The sequence below is a fragment of the Macaca thibetana genome, chromosome 2 (assembly GCF_024542745.1).
Source record: "Macaca thibetana thibetana isolate TM-01 chromosome 2, ASM2454274v1, whole genome shotgun sequence".
Classification (NCBI taxonomy): Eukaryota; Metazoa; Chordata; class Mammalia; order Primates; family Cercopithecidae; genus Macaca; species Macaca thibetana.
This window is the reverse complement of record NC_065579.1, coordinates 111,652,290-111,678,886: the sequence shown is the minus strand read 5'-3', so window position 1 is coordinate 111,678,886 and position 26,597 is coordinate 111,652,290. Positions and strand designations below refer to the sequence as shown.

The following is a 26,597-nucleotide window of genomic DNA, read 5'->3' as shown; positions in this document are numbered from 1 at the left end:
TGCTCCTCCCCTGCTTCTACCATCATCATCTTTCTACAAGTCTGGAAAAAAAGTCTCATTCTTTTGTTTTCTCTTCCCTAATGTTTTAATTCTTAAATAACAACAATTTCTTTCTTTTTTTTTTGAGACAGAGTCTCGCTCTGTCGCCCAGGCTGGAGTGCAGTGGCCGGATCTCAGCTCACTGCAAGCTCCGCCTCCCGGGTTCACGCCATTCTCCTGCCTCAGCCTCACGAGTAGCTGGGACTACAGGCGCCTGCCGCCTCGCCCGGCTAGTTTTTCGTATTTTTTTTTTTTAGTAGAGACGGGGTTTCACCGTGTTAGCCAGGATGGTCTCGATCTCCTGACCTCGTGATCCGCCCGTCTCGGCCTCCCAAAGTGCTGGGATTACAGGCTTGAGCCACCGCGCCCGGCCAACAATTTCTTAAATGAAAATATTTACCGGTCACCCAGAATCACCATCCAACCTATCAAATATTCTCATTATGAATGTGACCTTAGTTTGGAAAGACTCCTAATATCTTATATCTGGCTTTTTGGGGATTGTACATAGTTTCTTTTCGTGAACTGGTAAAAGTTGGCGTGTTTTTCTTATTATTTACCTGCTAAAAACAAATAGAAATGTCAGCTTCTTCTGTGTGGGTTTCTTGGATTAGCGCTCTAAGCAGTTGTAGTTCTCCTTTTGCGTCTCCCCCACTACCTATACTGTATTTTATTCCTTTTTCCCTCCCTTCTCCTTCTTCCCTCCCAAATCCTCTTGAGTTTTCTCATGCCTGCTAAGCGGTCAGAACTTTAAAGTCTATTCCTGTCTTCCACACCTAGAATCATGCACGATATGAAATACTTGCCTTAAGCCAGGCATGGTGGCTCACGCCTGTAATCCCAGCACTTTGGGAGGCCAAGGCAGGCGGATCACGAGGTCGGGAGTTCGAGACCAGCCTGGCCAACATAGTGAAACCCCGTCTCTACTAAAAATACAAAAATTAGCGGGGCGTGGTGGCAGGCGCCTGTAATCCCACCTACTTGGGAAGCTGAGACAAGAGAATCACTTGAACCTGGGAGGCAGAGGTTGCAATGAGCCGAGATTGTGCGACTGTACTCCAGCCTAGGTGACAGAGTGAGACTCAGTCTCAAAAAAAAAAAAAAAATACTTGCCTTGTTTCACAATCGTAATACTGTATGTACTGTAAAAAGATATATGTATATATGCTGTAAAACCTTCATATATCACAATTATGATCTTAGATGTAGTTCTGGCCATTTTATTACAAGATAAGTAGTTCTTTTAGTACTAATGGCTGTTTTCCCCTTTATCAAATGAATTTGTTTCTTTTTTTTTTTTCAAGCTCAAAAATCTCAGATTATAAAGTCGGATGCCTATGTCTGTCCCCTCTACAAGACAAGTGAACGTAAAGGAACTCTTTCCACTACGGGACATTCTACTAACTTTGTCATTGCAATGCTGTTAAAAACAGACCAACCTACTGAGCACTGGATCAAGCGTGGGGTTGCTTTGCTTTGTCAGTTGGATGACTAAATTGGACAAATTTATAAAACATCCAAAAGTTTACCAAAAAAAAAAACCTGTCCTACTTAAAATATATACATTATAAAACCAAGTATCTTGGTGTTATTCTTTTAAATGGTCTTTGCAAACGCTCATTGCATTGTTCTCCTCTCTGAGGAGAACTTTTTGAAGTTTGATTGTATGTGAAAAATAGATTTGAGGGTTAAATGGATAAAATTTAACAAATATCAGGAATTATCTCCTTCACAAATGTTAAGTCATTCCTTCAGCTTCAGTAGTTTACTTTCCACTGTCCTACCTTAATTATACACAAATATTTCAAATACATAAATTAAGAAATTGTAAATATGGAAAATATTAAAACAGTTACACAACTACACCTCTTATTTCCTACCTCTAAGACATTGGTTCCATTTCTCACCGCATCCTTGTGACTAGGAAAGGAAACTCAAAGCTGCAAAGCTGGCCTGCAAAGGCAGTAGGATGGCTGGAGGGCAGTCCGAACTTCTACACCTGCAGTGACAGTGTGCTTCTCGGCATTTGCTTCATATTTAATTTGAAATGTCAAGTGGTCCCTTTGTTTTTTTTTTTAGTGTATATTAACGATTAAAAAATATTTCAACAAAACAGAATTTTGGTCAAAATTTTATCTTGTGTAGAGTGAATTCTTCCCTTAGGATTCCAAGGACACTTAAGGCCACAGTTCTGTAACCCAAGGAAAATGTAGTCACAGCTACCTAGTGAATCTAGTACATTGGGACAGTCACTTTGGATAATTGGGTCAGAGCAAGATGTTTGGGTTCTCTTAAATGAAAAATTGATTGTGGTTTGTAGTAGCTATGTGCATGAGTCTTAAGAGAATGAATTCTCTTTGCATGGCCAACTCCCTGCAAAAACATTTTATTCCAGGAATAAAATGTTTAATCCTTTAAATTTGATGAATGTGGTGGCACTGAAGAAAAGAGATCATGTTTCCAAAAAGAGCTAAACCACATGTAAAAAACAAGGAGAATGTGCCAGACTGTCTTATGATGAAGTATTTATAGTAAAGCTATTAATGGAATGGTCACTACAGGGGAGAGGAGATCCTAAATATAAATGAAAAATCTGAGGCTTACATGTGTTAGTCCTTAACAGTGAAAACTTCAGTGCTGTCCTAGAGGATAAAACAAAAGGTAAAAAGTCTTTGAAATGTGACCAAACGTATTCTATGCTAAAACTGACATTTTTCTTTTAAAACCATTTAGATATTGCCTAGTAAGATACATTTGTTTTTACTGCTGCTGAATCTGTGTTGTAATTATGAGAATACATTTGTTTCTTTAACATGTTTATTTTTCATGTTTATTAAGTAAAATATTATTTTCAGCATCACACTCACTGTGTGTAGGAAATATTATTTTGGATGAGTGCTACAATCACTGAAGAACTCACAAGCCAAGTTTAAGTGTTGTCAGTGTTAGAGTGGCACTAACCGAAGTCTTATTTGAAAGGTGGTTTTTCCTGAATAAGCTTTAAGTCAATGGCTACTCATAGAAACTTCTAATTTTTGTTGAATATGTGGCAGTCCAGAAAACTTTTAAGTTTATAGAAATTTTTTAATGAATATTTTGTTGCCTAAATTTTGTGTATTTTTCATTTGTTAATCCAATCAATTTTCTAGGTTTCTGAATTTCATTTGTAATTTTAAGCAGTTGATCTCTTCACAACTGGAAAAATAATCTTAATTCACTCTGACTTTACAGTAAACCTGTCCACGTTTCACATGGATAATTACACCAGCGATGAAGACACAGATGAAGACTTTGACACCCAGTTCATCATTCAGCAGAGTTTACAGGATATTTATAAGCCAGGAACAGCACAACATGCACCTAAGGATGAGAGGTAATGGTTTTCTCATTGGCAATGTAGTATTAAGTGTTGTATTCAACAGCTGACATTTGTCATTAGCTTAAATCTAGTGTTGTGACAAAAACAGGAGGGTCAGACTCCAAGGAGCTGTCAATTAAATATCTGTAAGATATTGTGCCTGACTAGACAGGAATAATCTGGAAATAATTCAGAATTTAATTAGGCAATAAAATATCTGAAGGAGGTTAGCAGCAAATCTGGGTGAGGTGATACAGACTGGAAATCAGAAGAAAGAAAGAAATGAGGACATGAAGGGCTAGAGAAAAACTCAAATACATCTTGTCTTTGGGAATTGAAGAAATGCATAAATCCAACCAGGACACACAGAAAGTTAGCTATCTTCAACCTTAGTGGAGTAGGTGAGGACGGGGTCCAGTCTTTGATCTACTCAAATCAAAAGGAGGAATTCCATAAACTTGAATGAGACTTCTGAAAGTGTAGATTCAGAGTTTTGTTGAACAACACTGAAAAAGGACCAGTTGGACCCTGTGTGGGGTGTAAGAAGAGTCGTCCTGGATATGGGCAGTCTGCAGTCAAGCACACCTGCTCACGCGCTCTCTGGCCAATCAGCAACCTTGGTCTCCTGAGGTAGTAACCATCATTTCTTCACCAGTTTGCTTGGGATGGTAATCTCTATTTGCCTGCTGGATGTAAAACTAGAAAAACGTATTTTAACCCCAAGAGATTTCATAACTAAATAGAGACATGATGAAGCACATCAAACCTATATAGTATTTAAAAATGTAATAAACTCATGGAGTGATCACTATGTGTCATGTTATTTTAAGCACTTCATAAATACTAACTTTTAAATTCTAATTCTCATTACCTCTCTATGAGGTAGGTCCTATTATTATCCCTATTTAGAGAGGAAGAAAGTGAGGCACAGAAAAGTTAAGTGGCTTACCCAAGGTCACAGAGCTAGTAAGTGAAGAGCCAGGCAGTCTGATTCTAAAGTCTGTGCTCTTAACCAACACTGTTCCTATAGTTTTGTGTTCAATTTAGGATTAGTTTTTAAAATAATCTTTAAATATTTAAAGTTTTATAAAGCAATTAGCCTTATTAGATTATCTGTTATATTAACCTTATGCTTAAAACCTTAAATTGCATAACTGAGTAACTGACTAATAATTTTAGGTTGAAAGGTATAAGAGAGTTGGGCTAAGTAGAGTACTGAAATGTTTCAGAGAAACTGAAATTGACTGTGGTTATGCATTTACTTGATTAGACTTGCAGGAATTGTATGATAGTTAGGCAGGCTTGCTGATTTACTCAGGTACTTGAAGGAATCAGAAAACTAGAACATACTTGTGACATGTGGAGTAATGGTTGGGACTAAAGATGTCCTAACTTCTGGAAGCTTATATGGCGAAGGAGAAGTAAGGCTACAGATGGAATTATGGCTGCTCATCAGCTGACTTGTAGATAGGGAGCGTATTCTGGATTACCCAGGTGGTCCCAGTGTAACACAAGATCTTTAAGTGTGAAAGAGGGAGTCAGGAGAGACAACCTGGCAGATGGCAGTGTTAGAAGGACTAAGCCCAACATTGCTGGCTTTGAATATGGAGCAAGGAGTCCACAAGCCAGGAAATGTGGGTGGCTTCTAGAAGCTAGAAAAGGTGAGATAGGTTCTCCCCGAGAGCCTTCAGAAGGAACACAGACAGCCCTGCTGACACATTGATTTTAGTTCAGTGAGGACTGTTTCGGATTTCTGAACTACTGAACTGTAAGATAATAAATTTGTTTTATTATTGTTGTTTTAAGCCACTAAGTGTATGGTTACTTCTTACAGCAGCTATAGAAAACTAACACAATCCTAAATCTATGAGTGCAGCTTTAAATGTTTAAGATAACTTAATTGACCAAATTGTAAACAGGACAGAGTATCCAAGGGAATTTATTCTCCTCAACCTGGGTTCATTAAATAGTTAAAGAATGGAAGGTGGCCAGGCGTGGTGGCTTATGCCTGTAATCCCAGCACTTTGGGAGGCTGAGGCAGGCAGATCACGAGGTCAGGAGATCGAGACCATCCTGGCTAACATGGTGAAACCCTGTCTCTACTAAAAATACAAAAAATTAGCCAACTGTGGAGGCGGGCACCTGTAGTACCAGCTACTCTGCAGTGAGCCAAGATCGTGCCACTGCACTCCAGCCTAGGCAACAGAGTGAGACTCCATCTCAAAAAAAAAAAAAAAAAAAAAAAAAAAGAATGGAAGGTGGCAATCCTTATTTGCTAGGTTTTAAAATAATGTAAGATTCATAAATTGAGATTTAAAGCCTTAAATAATAAAAACATTACTTAACTGCTAATAGCGTTTTCTGAGCACACATTCTGACTGTGAATATTTTTTAAAACTCACACCATTTTTATTTACTATTTTTAAAAATAGTTTATGCTAGAATCATTGACATTCTATAGTGGCCATCAAATTTTACCATGAGATAGTGTGACATTTCAGTCATAGGCAGGCTTGATTCAGTTCAGTCAACACTGATTAAAGGCCTACTGCAATCCAGGCTCACACAGTCCTTGCCCTAAAGAAGCTAACAGGCGAATGCGGAAGACAGATGTGGTGAAGGAGCTTCCCTAGAATTTTGTTAAGGGCCACATTACATTTTACAAATAGAAGTATTTCTATTACGCCTCAGTCAATGCCTCCTATGAAAGTGCATCCCGGATTAACTACTACTACCGTTACCCTTTCCTTTTGATTTCTATCAGATTAACAGTTTTTTCTCCTCAGTTTTGGAATTACATATGTATTTTCTTCTGTGCAGCTCCCATTCCTTTTTGAGTGCTGACTATAAGAAGATAGTTGAAACAATAGAGAAAGTTAAGTACTCCTCCTCTTCTATCCCCTTTAACTTGTGGTAAGATGGGATGGTGACATTGGCTGGGCACAGTGGCTCATGCCTGTAATCCCAGCACTTTGGGAGGCCAAGGCAGGCAGATCGCCTGACATCAGGAGTGCAAGACCAGTCTGGCCAATGTGGTGAAACCCCCCATCTCTACTAAAAATGCAAAAAAATAGCCGGGTGTGGTGATGGGCCCTTGTAATCCCAGCTACTCGGGAGGGTGGGGTAAGAGAATTGCTTAAACCCAGGAGATGGAGGTTTCAGTAAACCGAGATCACGCCACTGCACTCCAGTCTGGGCGACAGAGCGAGACTCTGTCTCCAAAAAAAAAAGGAAAAATGTGATGGTGACAGCTGGCAGCATTTCTCCTCGAAGCTCAGGAAGCCTAGAAGCAGGTTCTTCCATGCTGAACACCATGGGGGTCCACAGCTTATTGTCAAGAGTCTGATGTAGGCTTTTCTGGGAAAAAAATACTTCAGCTCAATGTAGCAAAGAGCTCCTGGGTTCCTTCCTAGACATAACTGTTTTTTCATAAGTAACAAGATGCTGGGGGTATTCACAGGCCCAGGTGTGGAATGCTAGATGACAGGCCTTACTGTCTGTCATATACCATTTGTCTTTCATAAAAGGTGGCACTAGAATTCTGTTGTCTTATGCATTAACTTTGGTGGTGGAATTCAGGAAGCAATATGGGCTCCCTTGTAAGTGTGCCAAATGTGAATCTGTTCTCATTTGACTTGTTAATAGGTAAGGAAGATGCATTGTCACACTTAACCAAGTACCATTCTGCTTTTGGTGAAGCAGATGAGATAGGCTGGATTCCTCTGCATAAGGCTGCAGTGCAATTAAATAAGAAAATTTTGGAAATAACCCTAAGCGGTAAATTCCCTTTGACTCTTCTTGATGTTTCTAAGAGATAAATTTAACATTCATTTCTATGTCTTAACTTGTGTGGTATGATGAATTTATTTCAGCTTCAGACCCCAGTCTGTGGGAGCAAACCACTCACAATGGTGAAACGCCACTGTTTTTGGCTGTCAGCAATTGCCTCTTAGAAAATGCCACTTTTCTTCTTCTCAATGGCTGCAATCCAAATGCTAAGAATTTTGAAGGCAATTCTCCTCTTCTTACAGGTAAATGAATACCTTGTTTCTGAAAACGAGTCTGTGGCACTGAGTCTCCTTCATGCCCCCAAATTTCAAAGGCAGCTTTTTGTGCATAGTTGCAGCACTGTCGCTCTCCTCCCAACTGACCAGACATGGGTACCAACCCTCCAGAAGGTTTCTATAGGCTGGCCTGTGAGGTGGCCTGATGCAAAACCTCTGCTCAATTAAGGGCAGCTCATTTTGCATGGTGCCTTGATCAAGCCAGTTAATTCTGATATAAGAAATCAGAGGGGAGCAGAATTACCTCATGGAGCATGGGTGAAGGGCAGGCAGCTGAAACAGAAGAGTTGGTTGAAAACTATTAAGAAGCAGATAGATCTCTAGATCACTCCTGCCCAACCCCAGTAGACTCCTGGAGGTTTATTCTCTGCATAGCTTAAACGGAAAGTCTCTGGACCACGGAACTTTAGGTGAGGGTGGGAGTACTAGATTGAAAATACTGGAGGAATTAAGCAAACATAATTGAGACTGCCCAGCCCTCCTCCTAGAAGGCTGGCAGCCAGGCCCTTACCCTCCAGGCAGGGGGGTTCTCTGGAGGAATCTGACCAGCCCAAGAAGAAAGAGCTAAAGATAGTAACATTGGGGCTTTCCCAGTAAGTGGCCCAAACATATCAACCTATTGTTAAACCCACAGTCCGCAAGCCCCACCTTCTGCTTAAAATTTCCAACCAGCTTTCTAGTCTCCAACTTTTAATTATGAGCAAATAGCTGAAGGCTATCTGAGGAAAATCTTCAACCAACAGAGTTAAACAACTTTAAGATTATTTAGGGAAAATAAAATTTAAAGGGAAATTGTCATTAACTTCCTCAGAGAAACCATTTTAAGAAGAACAAGGGGTTAGCAAAATCAGAAAACAAAATATTCTTGAAAATTAAAAATATGAGCAGAAATTTTAAAAACCAAAACAATGCTGGAAGATGTAGTTCAGGAAAGCTTCCAGAAGAATAAAATAAGAAATGGAAAATAGGAAAGAAGTAAAAATTAGCTGGATGATCCAAGAGGAGCAACATGTGAATAAGAGGAATGAGAGAACAGACAAGATGGAGGTGGTATATGGCCAATGCAATAAGTCAAGAAAATGATGTCCTAAAATGAAGGACAAGTGTTTCCAGAATAAAGGGCCATACTAAGTGCCAGTTCAATGAACTGTAAGAGACCCAATCCCCTCAGCAATTTGTTTCTAGTCTTAGAGCAATGAGAGCACTTTCTGTGGCAAATTATAAATGCTTATTAGCAGAATTCATACTGATTCAGCACTTCAGCAGCTAGCAAGACTCCTTGTACACATTTGGTGCCAATAATTAATGAGTGAATAGTGAGATGGATAAAGTTAGGTGTTTTAGGATCTTGGGGGTCTAAGTATCCTTCTCTAAATGTGAATTCACAGTATAAATGCAGAAAAGCCAATTATTAGAGAATTTTGTGTAACAAAAACTTCTTCAAAATGTAACATATGTAGAAATAAATAATTCAAGGATACATGTGAAAATGTTAACAAAGATCATTTCAGAGGTAGAATTAAACTTTTCTACTTCTATACTCTAAGTTTATTGAACATAGCCTCTTTTACATTGTAATAAAAAATCATAAAAAGCTAAAAAAAAAAAAAAAGAGAAAGACTCACAAGTCACTAGGGACAAAGAAGTTTCCACAGACTTCCTGAGAGAAAAAAAGGAATACATAATATACAAAAGATGAAAAATCAGAGTGGTGTCAGACATCTCAATGGTGTAACTAGAAGCTTGAAGTAATTGGTGGTGAATAATAGTTTTGCAAACTCTAAGGAAAAATATTTCCAACTTAAAATTCTATATTTGCTCCAACTCTCTAATCTGACAGTAGATTAAAGACATAAAAGATATTTTCAGACATACGAAATCTCAAAAACGTTCTTGCTCCCTGCCGTTAGGAAGCTAACGGAGCAAATGTTCTACCAACATTGGAGTAAAACAGAAAAACAAAAGCTTGGGATCCAGGAAACAGAAGATCCAAGCCAGGTGGGAGGCAAATGAGATCCCTAAGATGAGAGGAATAATGATCGTAGGATGACCACATATGACCAGGCACTGAGGTCCAGATTGGAACAGGTCAGGAGGCCCCAGGTAGAGGCTTCTTCAAGACCATGGTGGGCTAGGAATGACATCTTGAAGGGAGATGTAGACAGTTTAGAGAGTTTGGGGTGCAATTAATGATAAATTGAAAACTAAGCAAATGAAACATAAGACAAATATTAACTCCAGGGAAAACAAAAAGATGTGCAGAAAAGGAAATGTAAATATGGCCCACCTTTGAATGACATACATGAAGGTAAATATTTATCTAACAAAAATTGTGCTATAAAAACAATAGGATGGTGGGATGAGAAATGTGCACATGTGGTGGGGACAGGAGGAAAAAAAGTTAAATCATTTTCTATGGTAAGAAGTCATTAAATTATACCAAAACCAAAAATCAACAAATAGCAATACAAGCAGGTTACTTATGAAACACAGGCATGAAGAGCAAAGAATCAGCTGAAGGATACCTCTGGAGAAGGAGAAAGACTGTAGGGAAAGAGTGATAGACTTCACAGTAATTGGCTCTTTAAGTTCTGTACATGTATAACTTTTATCAAAATAAAAGCTGAAAATTAGGTTGGGTGCGGTAGCTCAAGTCTGTAATCCCAGCACTTTGGGAGGCCGGGGCGGGCGGATCACCTGCGATCACGAGTTTGAGGGCAGCCTGACCAACATGGTGAAACCCCGTCTCTAAAAATACAAAAATTAGCAGGGCGTGGTGGCAGGCACCTGTAATCTCAGCTACTCGGGAGGCTGAGGCAGAAGAATCACTTGAACCCGGGAGAAAAGAGGTTGCAGTGAGCCACGATCGCACCACTGCACTCCAGCCCGGGTGACAGAGCAAGACTGCATCTCAAAAAACAAACAACAACAACAACAACAAAAAAAACAACGAAAATTAAAAAGAGACCAACAGAGTACTGCCAAAAATTAGGATTTGGGGTCCCTTCGTGGTTTGTCTGAAGATGCTAAGGCTTTGCATTTTATAGAAAAACACTGAGCAGAAGAGCCTTCTCTGAGAAAGCACGCATAAACCACGAAGCACCCTAGCACTGTATAGTGAAAAGAACTCTGCGTCAGGTCTAACCTCTCTAAACCTGTTTCCTCGTCTATAAGATAGTATTTGTCTTGTGTGTAGAAAAATTACATATGTAAAAACCATGAAGCTGTGAAGCCTGTTGAAACAATGATGGTAGAGCTAGTTTTCCTCTCTTCACTTCAGCCTATCTGGCAGGTCAAATGATTCCATTTCTGTGGTACCCAAACAGCATGTCCCCACTGATAGGTCATGGAAAATGCTGGGTTAAAAAGTTAAGCAAACACATTGCAAGATTCCTCAGAGACTTCAATATATCAATATGCAAAGTGAATCTTGAAGAGGGTGATAGAATATACAGTGCTGGCTGAGAGCAGTGGCTCATACCGGTAATCCCAGTCTCTGGAAGGCCGAGGCAGGAAGATCACTTGAACCCAGGGGTTAAGACCAGCCTGGGCAACATACCAAGACTGCATCTCTACAGAAATTTTTAAAGAAATTAGCCAGGCATGGTGGTGCATGCCTGTAGACCCAGCTTCTTAGGAGGCTATGGCAGGAGGATTGACTGAGCCCAGGAGTTCAAGGCTGTAGGGAGTTATGATTGTACCACAACACTTCAGCCTGGATGACAGAATGAGACCCTAGATATATATATTTACATACACATATACACAAACACACAGTGTTCCCAAGCCTTTTATTATTAGTATTTTTTTAACTACAAAACAATTTTCTTTACAGAACCTTAAGGGGCTTTCTGCACAACATACTTTGGTATGTTGCTAAAATGTGTTAATGCAGAAATGATAGGCCAAAACTATCATCATCTATGGCCTCAACCACTCCCACCAGACATGCATATTTAAATTGTGTTTTAGTCATTCATTTTCTGGGGTAGATTCTGGTGGGTTTTTTTTGGCACGTTTCCATGTCTGGGCTGTCTTTTGTTTGTTTTTTTTTTTCACTTATTTTAAAGCAGCTACAAACATTTCCAGGACTGTACTGAATAATTAAGTTCCCATTTTCTTGAAAAATAAAGATAAGTGAAAAGTTTACATTTGTGTTTCAACCACATAAGCAATGAATAATTACTCATGGCTTACATAAAAACAAATAGTCCATTGATGTAAAATACTCTCAGTGTTATCTGATACATGCCTTACTTTACAATCTGTTTCCTAAACACAGAATGTTGGGGTCTGGGAGTGGGTGGGAAGAACTCCTTAAGAAAGCCTGAGGGATACTTGCAGATATGCTGCTGTGGTCTTAACTTCCCGTTGAACATGCCCACCTCACTTCTCATTTCCCAGCTGTGCTGCGTGACTCCTATGACATGGCTGCCTTGCTGATCAACTATGGAGCAGATGTCAATCTGCGTTGTGCCAACGAGAGGACAGCTCTCCACGAAGCAGCCAAACTGGGCAGAGAGGACATGGTGAAGCTTATGCTGGTTTCTGGGGCACACCCTGACCCACAGAGCACATATGGATTCACTCCTCTTGCTCTTGCTGCCCAAAGTGGACACACTGAAATCATGGAAATGTTACTGCGGAAAGGCAAGATCTTCTGTTTGGTCAGCACACTAACAAAGGGTAACATGATCCAGGGGTTTTCCTCTTAATGGAGAACTTCAAAATAATAAAAGTTAATATTTTATTTAAGCCTAATATAAATGTTTGATAAAAATTATGGGTTAATAGTGATTACTGAAAAGCCTAACATAAAGATTGAATTTTTTATTAGGTCTGACATAATTTTCCAAAAGTTACTAGGATGCAGGTTACTTTTACTTAACATTCCTTCACCCTGCTAAGAAGATGGTGGTTTTTTAACTTTTTTGTGGTGTTGTCCTTTTCTAGAATCATAAAATCAAACACCCTGCAACATACTCTACACGTTACCTCTGCCTAAGTCTAAATCATGAGGCGGTTTAATCTGTTACCAAATGACTAGATATTAGGAAATTCTTCCTGATTTCTTCTCTTTGGGTCCCAGTTCTTCACTCTAGTAATAACCAAAACTCCAAGAGAAGGGGAAAGCAACTTACAGTATTGGGTACTACTGTCTAAGCAACAAGCATTAAACTACCCATGTTGCCTTGTAACCCTTTAAAAACCATGTGAGGTAGGTATTATCCTCGTTTTGTACTGGAGGAAAGTGAGGGTCAGCCATGGTACCAGTTGTAGGACTTCCCTTCAAACATGCCCCCTCCCCTATCCCCAGCTCTGTAGCTGTGGTCATTTTGAATGCTGGCTTAACTGGCAGGGACCCTTGGCTCAGAGAACTTTGGCTTTTACTGTCTTTGAGGAGAGCTCATTGATGACACTGTTAGATGAAGCAAGGTAAGATCAATCTAAAGCTTTTTTTCAAAAAAGCACACTTTTACCAAGATTTTTAAAAGTCTCAATAATAGAATTATCTTCTTTATTCTCCTCCCTATGTCTAGAAGTATTATTTTGTTCTTTAACAATATACGGTCCTGGTCTCCAATATTCTAGATGGCAGAGACTCTTATATTTAAGAACAACCTTGTGCTCTTTAGACTTATCTAAATCTTTCCTGTCATATGGGGGAGGCTAGTTTCTAATCAATGGCCATAAGACATTTTAAGTAAGATGTTTTACATGATCAATATAAGAAATGTCTAAAGTCATTAGCTGGAATAGCAAAAGTAAACATTGGAGTCTTTCATCTATGAGGAAAGAGTAACCTTTTGTATACATCATTGATTAAAATACAGAGAAAGAGAAGCAACAGATGTTAAATCCTTTACCCTGCAAAGAAACCAGCATCAGTTGACCTCAGTGAGTGAGCATTTCCTTTAAGTGACTCCCTTACAAAGTAATTTGCACCAAGTGGCATAGATGGTAAATGACAGAGCTAGTATTTCAAGGTACATCTGTCTGATTCCAAATCACATTACCACCCTGCATTGCTAGAGTGGCAACATGGCATCAGAGATATAAGCCCTGGGTCTAGAATACTTGCATAGAATCCTGACTACCTTGCTTACTAGCTGTGCATCTTTGGGGAAGTCACTGAAACTCAATGAGTTTCTTCATCTTTAAAATGAGTATGTTAGCACCTACTGCTAGGGGTTCTTACAAAGTTTAAAAATTATACACATAAAGGAATCAGCACATAGTGGACACTCAATAAACAGAGGCTTATTGGACTTCTTAAGGCATTCTTGGAATGGGGTTCTTGGGCAGTCACTGGACCCTGATGACTGTGTTAAAGTCACTACATCTTTTTTATGTGAGCTTCAGAATGCTCTCCTCAACTTTCGTCCATTCAAATGCTGTTTCCTCACAGCCCGTTTTACTGGGAAGACTTCCACAACTGACCCAAACTCTTTTCTCCTTCCTTCACCTCCCAGCTCCCCTTCCAACCCCAGCCCTAGATCTTCTAGAAGACCTTTTGCCTGTACCTGTACTCTTATTCACATCACTCACATAACACTTAATGTACAGGGTATATATAAGTTAAGCATTCTTTTTTTGTTTTTTTTTTTGTTTTTTGTTTTTGAGACGGAGTCTCGCTGTGTTGCCTAGGCTGGAGTGCAGTGGCCGGATCTCGGCTCACTGCAAGCTCTGCCTCCCGGGTCCATGCCATTCTTCTGCCTCAGCCTCACGAGTAGCTGGGACTACAGGCACCCGCCACCACACCCGGCTAGTTTTTTGTATTTTTTTTTAGTAGAGACGGGGTTTCACCATGTTAGCCAGGATGGTCTCGATCTCCTGACCTCGTGATCCACCCGTCTTGGCCTCTCAAAGTGCTGGGAATACAGGCTTGAGCCACCGCGCCCGGCCAGCATTCTTAATCTGAAAATCTGAAATCCAAAATCTTCCAAAATCTGAAACTTTTTGAGCATCAAAATGATGCTCAAAAGAAATTCCTACTGGAGCATTTCAGATTTCAGATTTCTGGATTTGGGACTTGTAAATATAATGCAACTTGTAAGTGTAATGCAAATACTTTTTTAAAAAACCCTGAAATCTGAAACACTTCTGGTCCCAAGCATTTTGGATAAGGGATACTCTGTACTAATAACTGTACAACAACTTATCTCTTTGGCTATTGGCAGTTCCTAACCTCAATTAAAAAGTTAGTGTCTCTTACTATGGTCCCCTACAAACAAGCTAAAACAGAACAAATGCCCTTTTCCACCAAAACAGTATCATTAGATGGCATGGTATTATAGTTCGATAGATTTGTTAGTACCATCCTATATGTGTGTTATAAGTGGGCTTTTGTAGGCTGGTCTAGAAATAAAAGCAACTTTTATAACAGTATTTCTACTGGAATTTTCAAGTTCCAAACAAATGGACATCAAATTACTTCAAAAACTAACCTACTTATAATTTAGAAACTGCCATTTTTTTTTCTTCCCCAACTAGTTTATAAGCTACTTGAGAGCAGGAGGTATATATTTTGTCACTTTGATTCTTGGTGCTTTGCTAGAGTGCATGCTCACTAACTGCTTTTTGTTGATGGTGATATATTTTTAAGATTGCTCAAGAAATAACAGTGGAAAATAATTTTTGCACTGACAAGAGTCTTTCTCCTCTTAGGAGCTAATGCTCATGGTCAGGCCTCTGATTCTTCTTCCATTTTACTCGAAGCTGCGAGTGGAGGAAATCCAGATGCTGTGGCCCTCTTGCTGGAGTATGGAGCTGATGCCAACATCCCTAAGAATTCAGGCCACCTGCCCATCCATGTGGCAGCTGACAGGGGCCACTTACTGTTAAGTTCAATTACATTATTGTAAATAATAAAAATTGTAATAGCTACCTTTTATTTTGAGCTGCTTCTAGGAACTTTATAATCTTTAATCACCAATCCCACAACCTAAACATACTGTTTTTTTGTTTTTTGTTTTTTTCTTTTTTTTTTTTTTTGAGATGCAATCTCACTCTGTTGCCAGGTGCTGGGTCTGAACCACAGACCCTGGCCAAGCAACAGATGAAAGGAGTACTTAGACACAGGTATCCAGTGAAAGAGTGGGCTAGGGGACCAAGCTGCTCACAGAAAGAGTTGTAGCAGCCATGGCCCTGACAAGCTGGTGCTTCAGGCATTTATTTAGTACAGATTTAATGACAAAGGCTTTGAGTCAGCACATTTTGTGGGTAATTAACACAGTTTTCCCCACCCCATCTAGATCAATTCCCTTACACTTCCTTGTTATCTACTCTGAGAGAATTCAGCTGCCTTCAGCCAAATCCTTTCCTGAAGCTTTTGCAAAACCTCCCAGCCTTCCGAAAAGGTTTGCTTCTATCTATAACTTTTATAATTTTTCCCACCACGCTGACCGAACTCCTACAGCCAGACTGGAGTGCAGTGGCATGATCTCAGCTCACTGCAACCTCCGCCTCCTGGGTTCAAGCAATTCTCCTGCCTCAGCCTCCTGAGTAGCTGGGACTACAGGTGGGCGCCACTACACTGGCTAATTTTTGTATTTTTAGTAGAGATGGGGTTTCACCATGTTGGCCAGGACGGTCTCGATCTCTTGACCTCGTGATTTACCCACCTCAGCCTCCCACAGTGCTGGGATTACAGGCTTGAGTCATGACGACTAGCCTTAAACATACCTTTTAAAGATGAGAAACTCTTAGGAGAATTGCTTGAAACTGGGAGGTGGAGGCTGCAGTGAGCCGAGATCGCGCCACTGCACTCCAGCTTGGGCAACAAGAGCAAAACTCCGTCTCACAAAAAAAAAAAAGAAAAAAAAAACTCTTGACCAACTAGCAAGAACTAGAAATGGTTGTTTACCAGGCATCCTCTGAAGCCACCAAAGAGATATAAAACTTTTTTCTCAGGTATTTAGACAATATGGGAAGCCTCAGGTTTCTGGGCTAATTCTGAATTTTACAGCTTAGACAGTAATTCCATTCAATTTTACTTGGTATCTGAGCTTCTGGATGAAGGAATTATGCTTTTGTTTGGTTGGGGGTTCTAAATGCCCCCTGAATATTGATACTATCTAGTATTACTATAAAACAATAATAAACAAGTTAGTGCTACTTCTTAAAAACAATGTTGAAATGCATTTTGAAATTCTTTCTCAGAGCTCTAAAGATACTGATTCCAGTTACGGATCTTGCTGCCATTAAGCAGAGTGGGATCAGTCCAGTTCACTGCGCAGCAGCAGGAGCACACCCTCAGTGCCTGGAACTCCTCATCCAGGCTGGATTTGATGTGAACTTCATGCTGGATCAGAGAGTTAGCAAACACTACGATGACCACAGGAAGTCAGCTTTGCATTTTGCTGTATCAAACAGTGACCTCTCTTCTGTCAAGCTGCTTCTGAGTGCTGGAGCTCTGCCTAACCAAGACCCGGTTAACTGCCTCCAGATAGCCCTCAGGATGGGCAACTATGAGCTGATCAGTCTGCTGCTAAGGCATGGGGCCAATGTCAATTACTTCTGCAGAGTTAACCCTTTACATTTCCCATCAGCACTGCAATACACTCTGAAAGATGAAGTCATGCTCAGGATGCTGCTGAACTATGGGTATGACACACAGCGATGTTTTGATTGCCCACATGGAGACAAAGTCCATCCTTCCTATACTGTTGAAGGCTGGACATCTACAGTTATCAAAGATACTAAGGTAAGTCCACAGTATTGGCTGTATTCCCTTACAGTCATTATTTGTGGCCCTGGAACTATGGCAATAAATAGATTACATCCATTCTCTCCAGAAACTTGAAGAGATCCTAGTATAATAACAATTATATGATAAAATAATTATGATAAAATGAACACAATGTAGAAAGATATAAAAGGAACAAAAACAGTACAGAGAAAAGTGATTTAACTCTGCCTAGCAGTGTGAGGAAGTTTCATAAATGAAGCAACTGATTAAATGATTTACTTTGATCATATTTCTGATGAAAAAAAAATCAGAATAAGTACAGTTGACTAATACCATCCCTCCCCGTTTTTGAGACATTTTTCCCTCTTGGCCTTCATCACAACACTTCTCCTTTGACTACTATGCTAAACCATAGCTACTTCATGTTTTTCATTTACTTTCCTAATTCTGACTTTGTTTCCCTCAGTTCTGTGAAGTAATAACTTTGTCCTGGCTGCAACACCTCTCTGGAAAGGTTGTTCGAGTGATGCTTGATTATGTTGATCAAGTTCGGATCTGTTCAAAGTTGAAAGCTGTGCTCCAAAAACAGGGGATCTGGTCAGAAATACATTTTATCTTAAGTGAGTATCCTTATAGAATGACTTTTTACAAAAATACTAATTGTATTCTAATTTGATTGTTTTAGAATTAGAACACCCTTCTCTTCTGGTTAAAAGCTTGACTTAAACCAGAAAAATACTATTCCTATCTTAAAAAAATGTTACTAACTACACTTAATTTGTATTTATTACCTTTTCCGAGGAGATAAAACCTGTTAGGTAACTACTTATTATATAGGTAGGTAATACTTTCATCCCAATCCACCTAAACCATGGCTACAAAAGAACACCATGGACACAGGAATGAAAAGCTATTATATGGCAATAAAAACAAGGATGAGAAAAAGCTAAGAGCCAAGTCTGTTGAGGGTATCAAAAGGACTTTCTTCAAAGCAAATCCTTTCAAAGTAGCATGTAAGACAAATTAATAATTTATTTTGTGTTATTTCCCTTGGGGGGTAATCTTCAGTTTCTACCCTGTCCCTGAGGGGGCTAAAACATGCAGACTTTTTTTTTTTTTTTTTTGAGACAGAGTCTCACTGTGTCAACCAGGCTGGAGTGCAGTGGCGCAATCACAGCTCATTGCAACCTCCGCCTCCTGGGTTCAAGCAATTCTCCTGCCTTGGTCTCGCGAGTAGCTGAGATTACAGGCGCATGGTCACCATGCCCAGCTAAGTTTTGTATTTTTAATAGAGACGGGGTTTCACCATGTTGGCCAGGCTGGTCTCGAACTCCTGGCCTCAAGTGATCCACCTGCCTCGGCCTCCCAGAGTGCTGGGATTATAGGCATGAGATACCCCGCCTGGCCACATGCAGATTTAAGAACTTCAGATCTCACAGGCCAGATCCACAATTGATGCCAGTCTTTGGATTCTAACTTGACATGGCTCTGGAACCATATCTACAACAAGGATTGCAGTAAGAACTGAAAAACTATTTCCCTGATTTTGCTATTTAGTAACAGCAAATGAAATGCTATCAAATACATTTGCTAACAAAACCCTAAGATACTAAAAAATAAGTTCTTTTTCTCTTTGGATAATGTGCCTTTTCTTTTTAGCAAACCCTCGCTCCCTAAAACACTTGTGCCGCCTAAAGATCCGGAAATGCATGGGACGTTTACATTTGCGCTGCCCTGTATTCATGTCATTTCTTCCATTACCCAATCGTCTAAAAGCATATGTCCTTTACAAAGAATACGACCTTTATGGACAAGGAATTTTTACAGGAACCTGGTAATCAAACCATTCTAATGGAAAAGGTATAATTTTGCAGCTGTATTCCTTAGAATTTCACTTATATATGATTCATATTTTTTGCTTTACCCACCAACTAAAATCTCAATGCAGTCTAAGTCCTTTAAAAAGTAGCTCTGGGAGGCTGAGGCAGGAGTGTTGCTTCAGCTTGGGGAGGTCAAGGCTGCAGTGAGCTGTGATCGCGCCACTGCACTCCAGCCTAGGTGACCAGAGCAAGACCCCATCTCTAAAAGAAAAACAATTTTTTTTTAAGTAGCTTTGAATATAGCCTCTCAACATATAAATGACTAGCATTCTCAAGGCAGTTTAAAAAAAAAAAAAACCCAAATAGTAAAAATTTCAATTAACTGAAATACACCAGTTCTAATTAAGTGTATAAATCCAATGTCTATGTGCTCAAAATAATAGATGCCACTTCTGACAAGTCAAGATAACTCATTACAGTATCTTTTTAATAGAGAAGTATATATGTAATACAGTAGTCTCCCTTATCTTCAGAGGATACGTTCCAAGACCCTCAGTGGATGCCTGAAACCAGGGTTAGTACAGAACCCTATACATAGTGTATTTTTTTCCTACACAGTCACGTATCATACAATGTTTCAGTCATCATTGGACTAAATATGTAATGGTGGTCCCATAAGATTATAATGCTTATTTTTACTGTACCTTTTCTATGTTTAAATACATACTTACTATATGTTATAATTGCCTATTCAGTACAGTAACATGCTGTACAGGCTTGCAGCCCAGGAGCAATAGGCTATATAACACATGGCCTAGGTGCGTAGTATACCATCCCATCTAGGTTTGTGTAAGTGACTCTATGATGTTTGCACAATGACAAAATCACCTAACACATCTCTCAGTAGGTATCTACATCTTTAAGCCAGTTGTTAAGCAACATACAACTGTACACGCATGCCCTACAGTGTGGATACACTGGACAGAGGGATGATTCAGGTCCCAGGTGGGACAAGGCAGGACAGCAAGAGACTTCATCATGTTGCTCAGAATGGTGTGCAATTTAAAACTCATAAATTACTTATTTCTGGGATTTTCCTTTTAACACTTTTTTTTTTTTTTTTTTTTTTTTTTTTTGAGATGGAGTCTTGTCTTGTCACCCATGCTGGACTGCAGTGGCATGATCTCAGCTCACTTTAACCTCTGCCTCCCGGGTTCAAGCGATTCTCGTGCCTCAGCCTCCCGAGTAGCTGGGATTACAGGTGTACACCACCATGCCTGGCTAATTTTTGTATTTTCAGTAGAGACGGGGTTTCACCATGTTGGCCAGGCTGATCTTGAACTCCTGACCTCAGGTGATCTGCCCTCTTTGGCCTCCCAAAGTGCTGGGATTATAGGTATGAGGCACCGCACCCAGCCTCCTTTTAATAGTTTTGGACCACGGGTAACTGAAACCACACAAAGGGAAACCATGGATAAGGGGGCCTACTGTACATCTCAGTGATTGGACTGAATACACACTGACCCCAGTACATGACTTAGAAGTTTGCTGTTCTTGTGGAAAACTCCCAATACCAGCTTAGTGTCTACTACTGTTTCTTTGTAGAGTGAAGTACAGAGATAGGGTAATTCAGTTAATTGAAATACAACTCTCAATTGAAATTTCATTATTAATGAGAAACGTGTATCCCTTCTTTCCACAAAACCCTGGCTATGGCTGACCATTTACTGGTTAATATGATCACTGGAATTGGAATTACAAGTGTTTGCAAATGATTGACGGCTTATGATTTCTGTATTGAACCTAGCCTGATAATGGACATGAAGAGGCTCACTGATGGGAGTTATGTTAAATTTTTATTTCTATATATTTCATACTGCATGTAAGTATAGGTTCCTTTTTCTGAGATGGAGAGCCGCCCTGTTGCCCAGGCTGGAGTGCAGTGGTGCAATCTCAGCTCACTGCAACCTCTGCCTCCTGGGTTCCAGAGATTCTCATGTCTCAGCCTCCCAAGTAGCTGGAATCACAAGAGTGTGCCACCACACCCAGCTAATTTTTGTATTTTTAGTAAAGATGGGGTTTCACCATGTTGGTCAGGCTGTCTCCAACTCCTGACCTCAAGTGATCTGCCCGCCTTGGCCTCCCAAAGTGCTGGGATTACAGGCATGAGCCACTGTGCCAGGCCTGCATGTAAGTATACATTTCTACGTGTGGAAAGTGAGGAAAGAAACTGAAAAAGACATTCATTCAACCACACTTGTGTCACATTTAGAAGCCACATCAATAGGGGTAACAGGTACAATGATATTGTCCATTTTCACTACAGCCCAGTCAGCTATGGCCTTGATGTGTTTACATGTTTAGTCTTGGTACTTTTTAAAGAATTAGAGAGTCCATTTTAGGGAAACTGAAGCTATATGATTTTTTTCTGGTGTAGGGATTAATGGCTATATAGACTATTTCAGTAAGCACAGACTTTAAATTATTTTTATAGTTTTTTTACATTAAAAAATTTATATAGCTGACATGAATAGTTTTTATTTTTTTAAATCAAACTGATAAGTGAGAGATTATATCTTTCAATATAGAAATATATTTAGGCTATACATGCACTTCTGTCAGATAAATTATATAATTCTAAAGTTAATTTCATCTATTACCTGTACCTTCTAAAAGTGTATGTACATTTCTATAAAATTCTAAACAAATTAAAACACTAAATCCCAGAAGAAAGGAACTAATTGCCAACTAATTGCCATAAGAAACTATAAAGAGCACATGGGATGAATAAGCATTAGTATTGAAATTACAGATCCAAGCTATACTGTGGCATGCACAATAATCTGCTCCTTTAAATTGGAGGAATTTCTGTGAGTAGGACCAAACAGTAGCAAGTATATATCAATTAATGAAGTCTTTTTCCTTTGCTAAAAGAAAAACAGTCACCAGCGATCGATTAGTTTGCTTCTATAACAAACTTTTCCTAATAAGGTGACAATTTTTTTTTTCCATTTTAGCTGCTGTGGAATTGCAGTTGGGCTAGACGTGTAATTTATAATGTCATAACAGATTAAGGAGTCCATTGTTTTACAAACATCTGAAATTACTTTGAGAAATAAAGTTCAGAGTATCAAATATTTCATTAAAAAACACTGTACAAAAATCATGGACTTTATTATACATTAAAAAATCTAACTTTTTTCCTGAAGCCTTGTCAGTAAATACCTATTGTGACAAAATGAAAAAATAAGTTCTCCACCCCACATGTATACCAATACCATGATCACATAAAGTCGAGTTCTTCAAGTCCAATTCTAAAGTGAAACATTGCATGATTTTAAATTGTACACTGCATGATTAATAGTATCAGTGAAATAAGAATTAACCAATTCACTTACATTATAAAATCACCAAATATACAAAGCAATTTTGCACATTAGTTACAACTTAATCCCCAGTCTCACATTAACTGAAGTAAATTTCATGAGTAAAGCCACAGAGATTGGTTAAAAAGTATAACATAGTTCCAGTTTCAAATCTTTATGTATTACTAATTAATGTAGAAAACGGAAATCTCATGGAAGAAGAGTAAACCAAACTTGCTAAAAATAAAGGGTTGCTTTCTACAATTGGTGTGTTTAAATATTTAAAATACAATCTGAATGCTAAGAGGTTGTCTCAGAACCAACATTAATATTTTCGTTTTATTCAGGTGGCAGGTTTTACAATACACTAGCTCTTAGGATCTCTTGGCATTAATAATAGGATTCAAATTTTAAATAATACAGTTCCTAGATATAATGCAAAGTTAACTCAGATGCCTTTACCATATACGATTTTATCTTCCCTAGGATGCACATCCTACTGACCTTTTCCCAAGCATATGGAAACACATTTACCACCCCTAGATTGTGGAGTCTGATGACTCTTTTGAAATTAAACAATAATCATTGCAGACGTGGCAAAAACTAGACTAGCTTTAGGGACTCTGTTCAAGTTAATAGCTTTAGTCCCTTGTTAGCAAGTTTTCAAAATTTTTAAAGGTGAGAGGGAATAACTGGTTTCCTATCTACTGACTTCATTGCCATAGTTACAAACATACTGTTCATACAGCTAACAGAATGCATTGCAGAAGTAGGCAGGCTTAAAATCTTTTCTGTTTAAAAAGCAGTTTTGTTGATTTCTAACACCATTAAGTGTAAGTCTGAATGTGAGAAAAGATATCCCAAAATCTAATCCAATTACCCTCAGAGCATCTCAAGAACTAGAAGGGATTTCAAAGGAGGATAACAATCAGCTTTACCACTAGGCAGAAACCCATGGGCAGCCTTTAAATAACAAAAAGAGCTTATTAAAACGGATACTTAAATCTCTGCAGTAATGGAATAGCTCATATAGTTCAATAATAATGGAACAGAAGTTGAATCATCTAAAATTGTTAAACCCACTCATAATTTCTATTTAACATTGGAATGCACTTTGATTTGACCTATGAAGATGGGTGTAAGTATTGTAGAAATTTCTGTGAACATGACTTAAAACAAACTACAGGTCTGTCCAGCATCCCTAAGTCTGCCAGTGCCCTTAACTCTAGCCTACAGTATGACCCAGGGTGCTGACCAAGGGCAGCACTTGCTACCATGCAAAGCACCAGCTTAGTACAGCTGCCTCCTAATGATGACCACCTTCCGTGTAGAGTAACAAATTTCATCTGAACTAAGTGAGGTGACAATTTGTAGTATAAACAAAAGACTTAATGGAACAGAAAGCTCCAGTCTCCAAAAGGTCTTAAAAACAGGCTTGCCATGACTACTTAAGTGCTGGCAACAGAAGAAATTCTAACTTCAACAAAACAATTGATACACTATTGTGAAAGCATTCCCTTTGGTAAGCACAAAATAAACTTTTTATCAAAAAGTATTTCATAAATTTCTACTTTTTTACTGTACGTTTTGGTAACATAAAGCATCAGTAAATAAACATTACACCCATTTGGCACATGGATAGAAGGAATATCATGATCCTATATATCATTATCCTATTCCTACAGAAAACAATGTACATATAGTGTGAAACAGCCGAGTTATAGTTTGAGACCTAAAACAGATGTCATTTCTAATGCAGAACTACGAAGAAAAAACTGTATATCAAAAAAAAAAAAAAAAGGCTTTCTCCCTTGTAAAATTATTAAAGTCTTAGTGGCTAACCTCTTGAAAAATCTGTAAATGTGTGACTATGTATTTTACTCACTATATTAACTTTGTATGTATATATACTTTTTCATGTGAAACACATGAAAACAATTTCTATTAGCAGTGTTAAAAGTGATTACAGAAAAAAAAATTAAGGTTTAACATAGACAACAGGGAGTAGAGAAATGTTATTTTAACCTTGGCACCAGGTTAAATCCTTCCTTGGTCAACTTCTCCTATACTCTACCAGGCATTCAATGCATTTTCAATCTTTCATAAAATTGGACCTTTTTCTCATTTGAAGAGTAGACATATTTACAATAATTAGTGCAAATTGTTCTATTCTCATACATTAGTTATTGGCCTTTATGGATATAAAGTGGTGATTCAGTACTTTATCAAAACATGGGATTATGAAAATACTGGGAATAACAGTCTGAAATTTAAAAGATTACATTTTCTAAACTAAACTCTGGGAATTTTTACTTTAAGCATGAAACATAATTGTTATAGAACTTCTTTTGAAATGTCACTTGACTTTCAATAAAAACTATTTCACACAATGCAGAAAATACAATGTATCATTCTATAGCAGTATCTTTGTCAATCCTAATCTAAAATGTATTTGAACAAAAAATCTTCTAATAAATTCCATTATCTTATTTTTAACCACTACTGCTCTACAGCAGTAATTGAAGTCCCAACCTGAGAACTAAAAATGTGACAATAAAATGCCAAGGGCTCTATCAATCTTGAACTGAAGACACTTAAGCTTCTTTCCTACTGGCATCAAGTGCAGTACATTAGCGAAATGTGAGCAATCCCAGAAAGTGCCCTGAGATCAACAGTACCACCTGCCACAATTTGAAACCTTAAGTGTAAAATCTCTGTTCTAATTATTTTATAAAAGTTCTATTGCACATTTAATATTGTTAAAATATTTGCAAACTTGTAGAATTCTCTGTATAAAGGGCTTTAAACTTATTCAGCTAAATGCTTCCTCACTGCCAGCAAAATGTTCGTAATGAAAGAAAAGCATATCCATGAATGTCTAAGCCTGAAGAGTAAATGATTTCTTACGGTCATAGCCAATTACAATGCAAGAATTAAAAGTTCACAATCTGAAGGAAAAAATTATTGAGCAAATGTCTACTTCAGGGAGATGAGCAGGTTTTCTTTAGATGTTAATGCATAGTACATTATGTTTAAGGGGGAAAAAAGATCAATGCAAATCTAAGTCATCAAGTTCAATCTTTCTTTTAAAATGTAGCTACAACAAATAAGCAAATATAAAGCTTAGTCTCCTCCTTGATATTTCAACACAGTTGTTACCTTGTGCCATTTCACCACAGAAACTGTCAAATTCCAAGGGGGAAATATCTACCAAAAGTTTAAGTTTATGCTTCTGACTCTCTCTTCTTTCCTCCTTCTCCCAAATCACTCTCTTCTGACTGGCTACTGCTAAGGACAACAAACTGCCCCTCACTACTGGCTTGGTTTGGTCTACTGGACGCAGCTATCAACCGACTTTGTTCTTCCAAGTCCTAGTGGAAAAGACAAAAAAGAAACTAAGTTACTTGTCTGCAGTCAAATGGCAAATTATGCAGTTAAGATACATTCTTGAGAGCCACTTCAGTTCTTCTGTCATAAATATATATGCATACTTCTGACAACTTGATAAAAAGAAAAGCTACACCCAAACAATACAACACCAAAATGAATTTTGGCACCATCCTATAAAACCCAGCATTCAAACTAAAATATTTTTTCTCATTTTCTTTTTTTACGACCAACAACCAAATAAAGCCCATCATCTTTTACCATAGTAAAACCCTCGAAAGGGATCACCCCACACTCCTTTCCCTTTCCAGCCCTTTTCTCCATCCCTGTCCAATTCATCTTGCTAAATCAGGTGTCACCTTCCCTCAGCCTAGCCTACCAAGAAAGCCTCACTTCAGTGTCATCTTTGCCACTTCCCTCTTTGTCCAGAAAGATAGCCCACAGCCAATGCTTACTGATCTGATCTAAGTATCCCAGCTGTCTCCTCTTTACTATTCCTACAGTCAATCTGCAACCCATAACACGTTCTTACAATCTCATGGATCATTTAATGCATTCTTCAAGTTTTGCTCCAAAATTTGTCTTTTAAAATTATCCTGTTGGATGGACAATGATTTGACACTCCTGGCAATATTAAAAATACATATTTCATTATATATTTCATATAACATATATATATTTATTTCCCCCCATAGAAGGCAAAATGGCTTTCAGCAATGGCAGTTAAAGCTATACAGCCTCTCAACTGCTTTGACAGAGACAACCTCCTCTGAAATATTAAAGTTCTGGTATATTTTTGAAACAGTCATATTACATGTCAACATAACTATAATGTAAACATCGTATCAAAAAAGAGATGTGACCCTTTTCTGC

At 38.5% G+C, this 26,597-nt stretch overlaps 4 protein-coding genes across 9 annotated transcripts in view; 2 read left to right on the top strand and 2 right to left on the bottom strand.

Annotated features, from left to right (window-relative positions):
• DNAH12 (dynein axonemal heavy chain 12) overlaps positions 1-1,616 on the top strand; it is a 248,319-nt gene extending 246,703 nt beyond the window's left edge. For all 5 annotated transcript variants that reach the window (XM_050781109.1, XM_050781106.1, XM_050781108.1 and 2 more), the window contains one exon: positions 1,344-1,616. In XM_050781109.1, coding sequence (XP_050637066.1) covers positions 1,344-1,534 — 191 coding nt within the window. In that variant the 3' untranslated portion in view covers positions 1,535-1,616. The remainder of the gene's footprint in view (positions 1-1,343) is intronic.
• Positions 1-26,597, bottom strand: part of PDE12 (phosphodiesterase 12) — a 508,182-nt gene that overhangs the window by 258,793 nt on the left and 222,792 nt on the right. The gene's annotated exons all lie outside the window — the stretch shown is intronic.
• On the top strand, positions 2,495-25,729 carry ASB14 (ankyrin repeat and SOCS box containing 14). The gene is made up of 11 exons (XM_050781179.1): positions 2,495-2,700; positions 3,271-3,412; positions 6,218-6,273; positions 7,043-7,174; positions 7,270-7,428; positions 11,866-12,111; positions 15,130-15,301; positions 16,624-17,167; positions 17,619-17,772; positions 18,812-19,012; positions 25,631-25,729. The coding sequence occupies exons 2-10, from the start codon at positions 3,291-3,293 to the stop codon at positions 18,988-18,990; spliced, it is 1,764 nt and encodes a 587-aa protein (XP_050637136.1). The 5' UTR covers positions 2,495-2,700; positions 3,271-3,290; the 3' UTR covers positions 18,991-19,012; positions 25,631-25,729.
• Positions 22,128-26,597, bottom strand: part of APPL1 (adaptor protein, phosphotyrosine interacting with PH domain and leucine zipper 1) — a 47,348-nt gene continuing 42,878 nt past the window's right edge. For both annotated transcript variants that reach the window (XM_050781156.1, XM_050781158.1), the window contains exon 22: positions 22,128-25,708. In XM_050781156.1, the coding sequence (XP_050637113.1) occupies positions 25,562-25,708 (147 nt within the window). In that variant the 3' untranslated portion in view covers positions 22,128-25,561. The remainder of the gene's footprint in view (positions 25,709-26,597) is intronic.